A 13771-nucleotide genomic window follows, 5' to 3' on the forward strand; every position below is an offset into this window, starting at 1 on the left:
GTAACGATCAGAAAGTTTTTTTTTTTTTGTATGGTATTCATCACATGCATAATAAACAACTCATTAGAATGAGAGACATATTAAAAGGGCTTCGAAAGTTGCACAGCATTAACAAGTGCAATACTAGAGCACGTGACATCCGGCATAGTTTTAGCTGCACCCCTAGAAATACTAGAGCATGTGACATCCGGCATAGTTTTAGCTGCATCCCTAGCCAGAATAGAGCCCTATGATCATGTGATGACACTCAAGATGATAAAAGGCACTTACTCTTCCAAGACTGCTTTGGTCTTCTCCAGGCAGAACAGAGGCGCAAAGGTTGTCTCCCTCGGCGACTCCTGTGTCTCCCGACTGAGCATAGAAAAAAAAAAACTGTGAATTTGCAAGTTCTTTAAAATTCTGTGCCAGTAATGCATCAGGCAAGCAGCCTAGTAAAGCACATATCCTATGTGACAGAAAGAGTCACACTTCTAGTGCAAGCCCACCTGTTCTCCCTTTGCGTCTTCCACAAACTTGTCGTCAGCTCCAAGCTTGTAGCAATGCGTTCCAGCTCACTGGTCAGCTGCTCATTGCGTAATTTCTCCTCTACCAGCTCCTGAAAAGAGCAGGCAAATGAGAAGAAGATGAAAGAATAATGAAATTCTCATAGACTCAGGCTCAGTGAGAAACCACAAACTGTCAGTCCTTCCCTCTCCACCGAAAAGGCTGAAGAAAAAAAACATGCAAACCAGGAAAATTGAAAATGTAGATGTAGATTATCATTATCTGGACCGGCAAAAAAACAAACAAAAAGAACACACCCATGTATTCCCCCATGTGTAATTGCCCGTTCACGCCAGAATGTCTTTTCTAGTCTGAAAAAGGCACTATCAGCATCCCCCCACCCACCCCCTTTACGTCCCTGGCTAAGCTCTCCCTCCAGCGATTGTGACGCCGATAGCGCTTGGTTCCCAAGGCCGTAGGCAATGCTTTCCCACGGGCTTAACCACGCGGTCTGTTTTTGGAGTTTTTAAGTCATTCGCTTCAAAGTATTTTATTTTTCATCAAAGTTTCGGGCAAATTTTGGTCATAAACACCTTCCGGGCGGCCAAAATCCTATTGCTGTATCCGTTATTTCGCCAACAATTCTATCGTTGTATACAGTTTATTTTTACATAAAGGCAATGGGAGAATTGATAAATGTAAAAAATTTGATCGTTATAAGTGATATATCGTTATATCTGGTATCGTTGTAAGTGGATTGCACTGTATAATGTATTTCATGCATTCATAACCTAATCAACGCTTTTTCACAGTTGCACTAGGATCAATTAGGCAACAGTATCTACAAGGTACCTGTCGTAGATCGCTAAGTGCCTGCGTTTCCAACGAAGCCTTCTGTGACAACTCCTGGCAGCGATGTTCCAGGTCTCGCACATGCACAGCTGCAGCCGCTGCCTTCTGAGCTTCCCGGCGTAGCTGCTCGTTCTCACGCTCCAGGGCAGACACACGTGAAGACAGCTCGTCCAACGACTCATCCTTGGCCTGGATGGACAACAAAGTTCGGGAATGCGTCAGTCATTTATCCATGTTACAAAAAACAAAAACAAATTACAGACACAAATATGATAGGCAAGTAAATATGATGGCACTTAGGTAATCCCTATGTGCTATAGTCCTCAATATAAGCTGCAACACACAAGATACATGACAGGAAACAGTGTGAATCCAGCAGAGCAGAAAAGTCAAGCTTTTAGTGGCCAATGAAAAGGCCAGAGTAGCCTGAATCTTTGTGCATTGTGCATGTTGACACTCTGAGTGAATGAGCATTCATTCGATATAATGCAGAACCTGAGTTTGGTCACTGCCAACTCATTTCAAGTCATATTGGCTGCGGTTATACATTTGATACATTTGTAGCATGGAGTAAAGCCCTCATCTTTACACTGTATTTTTTCGGGATGTGAAAGTAAGGCAGCACTACAGAATGTGCCAGAGGGATGACGCCTCATTACTACTGCTAGCAAGAAGCTCTGACCATTCAAGCAATGTCATTAGGGCTTAAAAAAAATTGGCCGTGGTTTAGCTCAGGTTAAACCTGGAGCGACGCGATAGCTACATCTGGCCGAGTGGAACTTGCTCAGTTGATTTGCAAGGTCAGCCTTTCGCCGCTCCATTCCGCTGGGCGTTCCTTCTTCATCTTCGTCCCACTTGACACGGTGCATGCGCACAGCTGTTGCAGCTCAGTTTAGCCGCCGCGCCGCCAGCAGCAGCAGCTGCTCCGCACCACATGACCAACCACGTGACCAGCCACGGCACTGCCACAGTGGCCACGCTGAAGGCTCGAAGGGGTGCCGTAGTGTAGCTATCACTACAAAACCACGTATAGAGACTGACACTTATGCAGGAGAACACACATAAACTAAGAAACCTACGAGAAACCTGTGGTCTTTATGTGCAGAATGGGAATAAAGTATTGTGTGGGACTCACCAGGCAACCAAATCCTGGAGTTGAGTTCCCTTGCACAACCCTCCTGCAACATCCCCACCCTTCCTTGCTTAGCTGTGCTAGTTAATAGAGGGTGCCTGTGTCGGTGTAGCACACGCCACATATGGTGCAAGCGCCACAAAGGCACAGCGAAAGGGTTATGTTCGGTCTTGAGCCCAGGTAGCTCAAGCGTACCGATGACCATGCCTGGCTCCACTCTTTGTCAGCGGTACGTAACCTCGCGGGAATGGATCTCACAACCTTGCTCCATCCTGCCTTTGAACGTCACCATTGCCCAGCCCTGATATGGGTGAACTTTAGCTTGAAATTAAGCCAGTGAGTTGGATGTCCTTGAGCCTCTAGTGTAGCCTGTCTCGGGGACATTTTCTCGTGTATTGCTAGCCAGAATTAAATGCTTCAGCACACTGTCGTATTCCTTTGCTCCCAAGAACATGGGCCGCCATGGTTGGCTGGCGATCACAAGCTGGGGTAGCGGCTTGACTGTCAGCTGCGGACAAGTGGAGAATATGTATTTCTCCCTTATTTATAACCACGCACAGCATGCAGCAGTAACAGAGAGGTAAGTAAAGCTGCCCCTGCTCTGAAACGTGATCAGCAGCAAAAACTACAGAATGACATGTGCACATAAAGAATTGCCATGTTTACTTAATGTGCAGAAATTACCATATTTACTCAATTCTAATGCACGCCTTTTCTTTTCACAGAAGCTGAGCCTTGAAACTCCATAATCAGGTTCAAACTAAAACAGCCCTAACAGCCAAAGCGTCACTGCTATCACAAAAAGGCACTTCAGGTTTTTTGTCACGAGCTGACAGCATCAGACTCCACAGTGCTTGTGGTATGCTTCCCCTAGCCACCATTTACCATCACAATACTGGAAATTTTTACACCAGTTCATGTGTAAAAATTCTGCGGTACCTATGAAGTCTCACTGCCACGATGGTGGCAGGGAAGGCAACGTGCTATGCAGGCAGCAAAGAAGTGGCCAAGAGCGATGGGGCCGAAGTGAAATCAGATATAAATGCTGCTTAGGCTTCTACACAAATGTTGTGTACTCGTTTTCACAGACATGAAAATCAGATGCCTGTTAGAAACGAGTAATCATGGTATGCAAGGGTGAAAATAAATGAAAAGATAGGAAGAATATAGCTAAAAACGACATGATGTTCAGCTAGTTGGTCTTTTCTTTGGAAGTTCATGGCATGTGTAAAACTACGGAACAAAGAGGGCAGCACATGACTGGTTATGTGTCTTCCTTTCTGTTTCATGGCTGCGATCTTGCCATTAGAATGCAGTGCCAAAGAAGAGAGAAGCTATGTGTACACTCTGGTGGCAAAGGAATACTGTTCATGCTCGTGATGAAATGTGCCAAAACTGGCTCATGCAAGCCATTTTTCCAGTATCTAATCAAAGACACCGACCCAAAGGCATCGGCTAGGTTACACTGAAAGAAGTGATAGCAGACAGTGAAACACATCATGTGCAAACCTTCTGCAAAGACTATTTAACAAAACTGCAAGAAACTGCAAACTTCCACCCAAGATTCCTGGTCTTCAGCTTCATCCCAGCGAGCTGTGTAAGCCAGTAACCTCAGTTTCATAGCCCTTTTTCTTTTTCCGTTTCACAAAAGACAAAGGAATAAGAAAAAAGACACCTTAAAAAATGTGCCAAAATTTGAAAGCAACAACATCCAGCAGGGAAAAACAAGCTTTTATACATTCAAACGCCTACAAACCTGGAGCGACGACCGAAGCCGACTTGCTTCACGCTCCAGCGACCGCCGCTCTTGCTCAACACGGTGCAGCCACGTTTCCATGTCTGCACCTTCCAACTCGATGCTGTGCATCCGCTGGAGCTGGCTCTTGAGCGACTCCAATGTTGACTGAAGCTTTGCGTTCTCTGCCTCCGCAGCCTGCAGGGTGAGCATCACAAGGCAGTTGGTAGAGCAAAAGTGCATGCATTATAAAGTGCACCATAACTGGCAAGTTTGTTCTCATTTTATGCTTCACAAGTGCCTCGACTACTTGACGGTACATAAACTATTGTCTTCAGAAAGCACGCCTACCACAGCACTGCCACTGCAAATAATGTAACATTATATAAATTACAACTGCGTGTGACTGCAACAAACAGTTTTCACTACTTAGTATAGCCTTATTATATGGTAACAGCATGTGGTAATTTTTTAACCAACTTCACAGTAAACCTACCAATACCAACATGTTGCCACATGTAAGTTGACTGTGCCAACTTACAGCTCTTGGCGGCCAAAGAAAAGTTGATTCCAAATATATATTATTGGAAGCCCCCGTCCACCCCTCCCTGCAGCTCTAGGTAGTCAACAAAAGGATATATGCCAACAACACGCTATTTGTTTTGTAGTTATTCACAATTTTGATCCTTGCTAACGTGTCCCTTCGTTTACTTCCTCCACAGCTGTGAACTTTTTCCCAACATGCTCAAGCTGGTACTCAAAACTAGGTGCACTTTGTGGCACATACCTAAGTTACAATACATGAGCTCTGGAGTCTTAGATACAGCATTCACCATATTGTACAGCTGCCACACTACTACTGCAGAGGCTGCCACCCTGCAAGGCTGTCTATCCTCCTCACCTGGAGTTCTGTCCTACACGTGGACAGCCTGGTCTGTGACGCATCAAGAGCCTTCTGAAGACGTTGCGCTTCTAAGTTCGATGCTGCAGCAGCCTTTTCTACTTCTTCCATCTTTGCACACTCGCTCTGAAAAAGATCGCCACCAGTGCTAAGTCCACCATAGAATGACAGAAGACTCTTTCAGTAAGTGTTATTGGTAGTACCTCTCCTGTGACTCGCATCACATCAGCAGATGCCAAAAAGTTTTCTGCCACCCTCGACAACCATTCTCTTCTCCTAAAGCCCATTCTGCTGTTTTGACAGACCCCCAGTTATTCACCTAATGCATTCCCTTGCATGCCGTCCCTTCATTTATCAATAGACCCCTACTTTTCCCGTCCTTAACAACCCAATTCCCCAACAAACGGCCTTGAGCCTCCCTTTCTAAATAAACAGCTCATTCATTCATTCATTCATTCATTCATTCATTCATTCATTCATTCATTCATTCATTCATTCATTCATTCATTCATTCATTCATTCATTCATTCATTCATTCATTCATTCATTCATTCATTCATTCATTCATTCATTCATTCATTCATTCATTCATTCATTCATTCATTCATTCATTCATTCATTCATTTCCTTGATCACCCTATTAGACTATCTCTGTGCGTAGTCTAATGCTTATTTGCAACAATATGGCATGGCAAGATAAGTGACCATTACAGAGTGACAGTGCCCTAACGCTTCCACACCAGCCAAGTACAAATGAAGCCAAAAGCTTCAACACAAAAAATAAAGAAAAGAAAATGTGCATAACAAATCAGCAGGCAGTGCGTTCTAACTCATTTTCACAACACCTTTATAGCACAAGGTACACTGAAATCAAATTTTTTTGAAATAAAGCACTTCAGCAAGTGCTGCTGCAAGTTTAAACCTAAATCTTTTCCAGCATACAACTGCTGCTGGCTATCTGCAATGAGATGGGCTAACAAGGTCCTTGGTTCAGATTAGTGGCAATATACGCATAAAGCGATGCTTTCCACACTTACAATGCTCACAGACTTCGGACACAAAGATTCATGTGCAATTGAATGGAAAGAACTACTTAATGAGAAGCAATTTTTAATAAGTTCTTCCACGAACTGATTTACAAATCTCGCTGGAGAATAATAAAATGCACAAGTTTAACCTCAATATTTGAAAGCATGGTATTGAGCACAGCATCAAGAGGACTTGTCTAATTGAAATAAAGAAAGATCACCTTTCTGATCTCAAGCTGACGTTGCAATTCCACTTTCTCCGATTCCAAGCCTGCTATTCGACGAAGGTCAACTTCCCGCTGCTGCTCTTGTGTCGTCCTTTCTTGTTCAAGTTGCTCGAGTCGCTCATTGGCTATTGCACACTGAAGAAGAGCGCCATTGCACAACATTGGCATGATATGCTCAGTTTATATTACCAACTGAGACCCTTCCTTGCATTCCACTTTCCCCTAGTGTAAAGCAGTAGGCTAGGGTTAAGTTTCGACCAACCGACCTCTCTGCCTTTCCTGTCATTGAAGTTCTCTCTCTTTCTCTCCAAAAACATACATGAAGAAAAAAAGGCGACTATACACAAGCATCATAACCTTAAACCATAACAAAAGTGAACAACAAGTTAAGTGATACTAGTGGTCATTGCTGATTGCACAGCCTATGAAGTGTGGTTTGTAGATACCTACCAAGGCCAAACTAATCACTAATCAAACAAAATCAGAGACTAATAACCGTCAGCCGGCTTGCTCCAAAAGCATAAAAAATTCTCTCGTAACTTCTTGAATGCGAGTGCTATCAACAAGAACTGTATAGTCACGGAGTCAGCTAACAGTGGTGAGTGGTTGAATTCCGCTTACTTTTGTTATAGACAACTTTTCACAGTAATTATGATTGTAGGTACACTCACCTGTGCCCGAAGTTCATCCTTTGTTGGGCTTTCCTCCACCTAGCATGAACACCGAGAGAGAGAGCAAGTGAAAATTCGAAAATCAGAAAAAGCGCAGTGTGCTTTTATACACAGATTTCGTGAAAAACCACAAAAACACCCGAATACAAAGACTTCAGTGCGTATCAAAGTACCTCAATTATGAAATAAAAAATAAGAAAGGAGAGTCAGCATGTAACAAAAGCCCATTACTTGCAGTGCAAGCATCCACCATTGCCCCCTGCTACCAAAGAGGGCTACTCAGCCCGATGACAGAATTCATTTTACAGGAGATCATCCTTTGCTTTCAAAATAAGAATGAACAAAATGAATTGGCAGCAGCCTGCTTGTAATTGACTTCAAGTTTATTAAACGAGCACTTCTTGCTTATTCCACATATTTTTAAGAATGGAGCAAAGGCAGACCTGAGCCTTCATCTCGTCAAGGAGGACCTGCAGTCGCCTGTTTTCCAGCTCAAAGTGCAGCGCCCTGGTCTCAGCATCCGTGTTCAGCTGCTCCAGCAGGCTGTTCTCTGTGCCTGCACAGAATTGAAGATGGTCCCTCTTTCCCTCTCTCGTGTTTTCAATTATAAGGTTCTTTGTTTTAGCAGTGTTCTGCCATATAAAATATTCTGTAGATTGGAGGGTCTTCAGCTGCATGCAGGATGCAGCACAGCTCTCAATGATGAATAAATCTGACGTCAAAGATAAAACATTTCCTGCCTGCATTGCAGGTCCAGCTTCTTCTTTTTCCTTTTCTTCTTGCGATCATTACCTTCAATAGCACTGAAGCAGCCCCCAACATACATGTGACCAACAGCCCCTGCTTAAATGCAGTTCATACTCTAATAGTATCGAAAAAGAGACTTCTTGAACAGCAGCTGGATATGAGCTAGATGATAAGGCATTCAACTGAAAAAAAACTGATGTTAATTCCTTCTTGAAAACTAAACATTTTGACAGATTTGCCTGTCTGGTTGGGTTTGAAGACTTATAATAACTGCACAACCCCAACCAAAAATTTTAACTTTAACCCAACGTTTCGAAGCCGACTGACTCGGCTCTTTCATCAGGGGTGACTGAGGGCAGTAGCTAAGCGTCTTTAAGTATGGAGGGGAGGGGGGTCAAAGGAACGACAGCTGTGATGCGAAAGGCGCAGGGGAGGGGGAGGGGGGGTTAGGCTGTTAGTCACGCTGGTGCACTGCAGGGAGGTGCTGAATGGCGAGTTTTTTTCGTTGAGTTGAAGAGCAAAGTCCCTGGGCATATACTGGGGGCAGGTTTCCTTTTGTGCGGTTGATGTTGTTTGGGGTGGTTTGGATATGCCAGGATTCCAGAAGGAGCCTTTTGTGGTAATTTGTTTCGGTTCCGAGGATGCGGGTTTTTTCGAAGTTGATTCTGTGGTCTGAGTCCTCGGAATGTTCGGCTACTGGATTGCGTTCTCTTGCGAATTTGCGGACGTTGTTTTTATGTTGCCGAATTCTTTCTTTGAAATTTTAGGTTTCGCCAATGTAGCTTGCGTCGCAGTCAGCGCATGGAATTTGGTAGACAATGCCTTGGGCTCTTTCTCTCGGCGGCCGGTCTTTGGGAACAGGTAGGCAAAGCGCAACAGTGTTTGTGGGCTTGTGCGCAACCTGGAGACCCGATTCTCATCCGAATCCTGAAAAAATCGGGTCTCCAGGTTGGGTTAAAGTTAAAATTTTTGGTTGGAGTTGTGCAGTTATTATAATTCCTTCTTGAATGTTTTTACAACATACCAGTCGCTGGTTAGCGTTCAAGTGTATACATGTTGCATTACCAGTGTTTCCTGTCTAAGGTTGTTCACCAGCAACTCTCAAATCTTGAACTGGCTGGTGCTGCAACTGACCTCTTTCACTACGCAAATGAAAAGAAGTGGACGACCACCGCCGCCACTCACGTGGGGAAGAAGCCTGCGTGGAGGAAGAGCGCAGCCTCTGCAGCTCCCCCTGCAGCTGCACGTTCTCGTCCAGAGCAGCCTGGTGGTCGAGGCGCAGCTGTGCGTTCTGCTCCAGCAGCTTCTGCACCTGGCTCCGGTCCAGGTCGCGCTCCTGCAACAATCGCCCGCAGGTCACGACCTACCCACTAAGGAATCCACCACGTCCACCCTGCCGGCTCCAAAATGACGACAGAAGCATGCACAACAATCCCAGACTGCCACGACACCCAGCAGGTGAGCTAATGAAGTTGATGGCATGACAGAATCCAGTCTGGCCAGAAGGGGACAGCAAGGGTGATAGCCACTTGTATTGCAAGATGACATTTTGGCTCCCAGCAAAGGAGCTGGAACATCCAACACAACTGGTCGGTGTCTTTGATATCCCCAATTTAGGGGTGCTGGCTCATCATGTATCGCTCTAACAAATGGCATGAAATAATAGTGGACACAGTAGTAACACAATGACAACACAGCAATCGCTGGCACGCTGACACAAGAGCACACAAAAGGAAAAACGCCACAAATGCCCCACGCTGGTGCCCATTGTGTTCTAGCTTCTGCTGTTTTTGTACGTGCCATACACAAAGTGATGTGTGATCATTCCACCATCATGGCGTTTAGCCGGCATTTCCAATCACAGTTTTAACTGTTGCCGTGTCCGCTGTGTTCTAGTACTGGTACATGAACACCTCGTCCAGAGAATGCCCTCCGTTGCTGCATCTGCATGCCTACTCCCATCAGTCAGTAAACTCACTCAAACAGCTCCTCAATGCGTCCAAACTTAGCATATTTACCTAATGAAATATTAAGCATTGTAAGTGCAGTAAACCAGCAGAGCAGGCCAACTTACTGACAGCACAAGGCATCGAATTGATGGCTTTCAGCCAGCTGCAGAATACAAGTACGAGATACCATGGCTGTTGAATGTCATATCATTTGAGTAAGTGAAAGTTTTTGCATGCAAATTAAAAATCATTACACGATTGGAATGAAACTGACTGCAGGCCAGTATGGCAACTGATGTGGCAGCAGTGAAGTAGAAAGAGAACAGTAATTGTTCCTCGTTTGCGTTTTTGACTCCTATAAAGAATATCGAATATAATTCATTTCCACTTTCCCTTCTCTATTATTATCTCACCAATTTCAAAAAGAAATAAAGATTTAGTAGCCAGTTTGATATTCTAAGCCAGTTTTTTTTTTTTTTTCTCGCCTATTCATACCTGACTAAAAAATTTTCAATATCTCCTCATCTCCTCAAAGCTATACCATCAACCAATATATATATCAAGCTCGTGAATGAGCATAGGACGCCATAAAACACTAGGAAAACAACAAAAGTAATTTGGCAACAAAGAGCCCGTACCAGGGTGCATTCACTGAGCAGGGCACGGGTCTTGAGCAGCTGAGCTTCCAACTGGACTGCATGCTCCACACGGCGTCGGCTGCCTTCCAGCTGCTCCTCCAGCATGGCCTTGGTCTCACCCAAGATGCGCTTGTCCTCACGCAGTTCCTGAAAACACCAATCACTCCCGTCTCAAATTTCGACCAACTTCCACAATGCTGCAGAGCAATGCCAGCTGTGACAGGCTACTTGAATGTCACATCCACAACTGATCCACTCACCATGCCCTCCAGAGATGTTCATTTGATTTCAAAAATCTTCACAGTACATTAATTTTGCTGTGCTCAACCTTCATTGGCAAGAGATGTTAAAGGGAAAGGCTGGTCTTAAAGAGATTTTGATTATTAGAGATATCGTAATGAAGTTAGAAGTGCACATGTACTTCTTCCTCCTGTTTTTAAAAATATAATTACTTTCAGTACATCTAAATTTGTTCCCATGTTATGAGGTAATTTCTTATGGGTTCTTAAGACACTTCCCCTTAGTATTTCTTGGTGCTGACTAAAATGAAGCTGTAGCCAAACACCTACCATGCCAAGGCATGCTATTTAAGACTGGATTCTTGTGCCGCTTGCAAGGGAATAGGGAAACTTAGGGAGCCTGTATAGATGACTGATGTACATATTTTCTTTTCTATGATGTGTCTCACAGCTAATAGGATACCATAACATTCAGCAGCAAATACATTTGTGTGTTTGTTCAATGTTTTTGACTATAAAAATTAGGGTCCATGTGCTGCACATGAGACTTACTTTGAAGCGTCAGTGTAGTCCTAATTGCATCTGTACTTTGCCTGATGTAACATAAAGTGCTGCTGTATGACAATTGCGGGAAGCAGCGGGGCAGAAGTTCTGCCACATTTTGCTATAAAATCGCCATTCCGGCACTTCAAAGGTGTCAAATATGTCAGTTTTTTAGCAGCTGGAAGTGAAATTGGACCTTGAAACGTAGCAGGTAGGTAATTTAGAGTATACATTTTTCTTTTTTTCGGTTATAGTAAAGATTTCTTTCAAATAAAACGGCTACAGTAAAGAGGGTCTGGCCGTGGCGACGTACCTCCCACAGAATGATGACAACGCGGTACGCGCGAGGCCGAAATTCGGGGGTAATTGCATACCGAAGACGGCAAAACGGTGCCCTTTCAGATCGCTTCACCATCACGCTCGAAAGCTGTGAGGAGAAGCCAACTTCTTAAAGTCCTTGGGGCCGTTAAGCAAAACGCGCGGCGCGCTCGTAAAAAAAATAAAGCCGGCTATGAACGCAGAAAGAAGGAGGCGCGGGTCACTGAGAAAGTGAAGACCGTAAAAATGCATTAAGAGTAGGGAAAGATAGAAAAGGGGCAAACATTCGCAGTATGGCAGCGGGAAGCACAGGGCGGCAAGAAACAGATGCGCGGCGTCACTGCGTGAGCGGTACCGCCACGCCTCGGATATGTCGCGCATTTAACTACTACTGCCTCTTAAAAACGGCGCTCAGGCTGCGGATAGTGACGCCGTGTTCGCGCAAAAACTGTTTCTCACATGAAATCAAACTCTCGTTACATTCGTAGCCACATTGTATTTGAGCAAATGCGATACTTCCTCAAGATATAAACAAAATCGAAAACGTGGTAACATGAAATGTGATAACTGAAAATAAATAATTATCACATAAAGAGACAATAAGAGCACGATGGAACATATTTGTGATTGTTTCTTTTATGAACCAACACTGTGTTTAGTAAGTGGCCAATTTATTACCAGAGAGCATCTTCAAAGCCATGTCATCACCAACTGATATGTAGTAAAGATTTTTGCTGGTCCAAGTCACTTTACTATAGAGGGGTTCTACTGTATGGTATTTTTGAAAAATCGAAGTTTTTGCATTTTGTGGCCAGTTCAAGGCCAGTGTCTTCCCTTAAAGCAGGCTTACACTTACATACTGCAGTGTTTCATATATCGAATTATTGATACATCGAACTATTTCATGATCCCCTTCGAGTCTAATAAATTCAGGGTTGATTGTATCGTCAAAAAAAAAGAATGTGACTTAACACACACAATTCCATGAAGAATACTAAAATCTGCGGTTTTTCGTGGTATCGCATGAAACTAGAAGCCTTAGCTATTAGTATTAAGATGAAATAATCAGTTTACAATGACTAGTCGCACACAAAAAGGAGCCACCAGTCCAAATAAGAGTAACCTCATGGTGAAGCTCATTAAAACAAGGAATGCCATTCAACACTCACCTCTACCCTGCTGCGAAAGAAGTCGAGCTCGCTCATCTTGTCTTTGTACCTCTGTATCTCGGTCTCTAGTCTGTCCAGCTTCAACACCTGCATAGAACGCAAGCATTGTGTCAAAGCTGTTTTTTTTTTTCCATATACAAGTTCGAAATAAAAGTTGTTAAATAAAACACTGACCTTTTCCTTGAGAATGTCAATTTCATCTCTATATGCTTTGGCTGTTCTCGCATCTTGCACAAGCTCTAGGTTCTGGAACAAAAAAAAAGCAAGCCATTAGTGATGGCAACTTCCAAGCACTAGAAAAAAAAAATCATTCTGCTTTTAGTACTTGGCTTACACTACTGTCACAAAATTCGGAGCCCATTTAAGAAGTCGGTATGGTGCAAACGAAAAATTGTCCGCGCAGGCCATCAAAAGTATGACAAGTTAGGTGAAAATTCTCTGATAACTAGCAGAGAGTGCATAACCTCGCACATGTTAAGTGATACCCTCTTTATTTCACTCTGAGGCGGTGGCATCTCGCCGAAGAATCGAATCGTCTCCTTTAGAAGTATCCTCCACTCCTGACCAATGATGACATGTGCACTGGTGGGAGGCCGAAAGAGTGTTACTACTGTGAAAGTACTGTGAAGCTTCATTTCAATTGAAGGAAGTTAAATGATAAGCTTCCACTATCCCTGACTGGAGCTGCTACTTTTCTCTTGCTTCTGCTTGTTGCATATACATGAAGAAATTAACACATTTCCATGCGATAAAGTTACACCATTGGCAGTGAGACCCATTAAAGTGGAGAGCTCTGGATTATTATGACCACCTTAGACTCTTGAATGTGGTCCCAAAGGAACTTGGCTATCACGGAAGGGACACCAGGCTCATGCATTTACTCTTGTATGTGTTCATGAAGAAATAGACATCCAGCCACTCACTGTTGATACAAATGTTTGGTTTGGTTTATAGGGGTTTAACGTCCCAAAGCAACTCAGGCTATGAGAGACGCCGTAGTGAAGGGCTCCGGAAATTTCGACCACCTGGGGTTCTTTAACGTGCACTGACATCGCACAGTACACGGGCCTCTAGAATTTCGCCTCCATCAAAATTCGTCTGCCGCGGCCGGGATCGAACCCGCGTCTTTCGGGCCACCA

The 13771-nt window shown here is 43.9% G+C and overlaps 1 protein-coding gene across 1 annotated transcript in view; it reads right to left on the reverse strand.

The window, feature by feature from the left end:
* LOC144132953 (uncharacterized) overlaps positions 1 to 13771 on the reverse strand; it is a 48543-nt gene that overhangs the window by 23869 nt on the left and 10903 nt on the right. Inside the window, exons 8-19 of the mRNA XM_077665707.1 lie at positions 12807 to 12878; positions 12633 to 12719; positions 10364 to 10510; positions 8962 to 9112; positions 7473 to 7585; positions 7030 to 7068; positions 6353 to 6493; positions 5104 to 5229; positions 4224 to 4400; positions 1336 to 1524; positions 486 to 595; positions 271 to 351 (exon numbers count right to left, since the gene is read on the reverse strand). Coding sequence (XP_077521833.1) covers positions 271 to 351; positions 486 to 595; positions 1336 to 1524; positions 4224 to 4400; positions 5104 to 5229; positions 6353 to 6493; positions 7030 to 7068; positions 7473 to 7585; positions 8962 to 9112; positions 10364 to 10510; positions 12633 to 12719; positions 12807 to 12878 — 1433 coding nt within the window. The remainder of the gene's footprint in view (positions 1 to 270; positions 352 to 485; positions 596 to 1335; positions 1525 to 4223; positions 4401 to 5103; positions 5230 to 6352; positions 6494 to 7029; positions 7069 to 7472; positions 7586 to 8961; positions 9113 to 10363; positions 10511 to 12632; positions 12720 to 12806; positions 12879 to 13771) is intronic.

This window comes from Amblyomma americanum, chromosome 5, assembly GCF_052857255.1.
Source record: "Amblyomma americanum isolate KBUSLIRL-KWMA chromosome 5, ASM5285725v1, whole genome shotgun sequence".
In the NCBI taxonomy this organism is placed as follows: domain Eukaryota; kingdom Metazoa; phylum Arthropoda; class Arachnida; order Ixodida; family Ixodidae; genus Amblyomma; species Amblyomma americanum.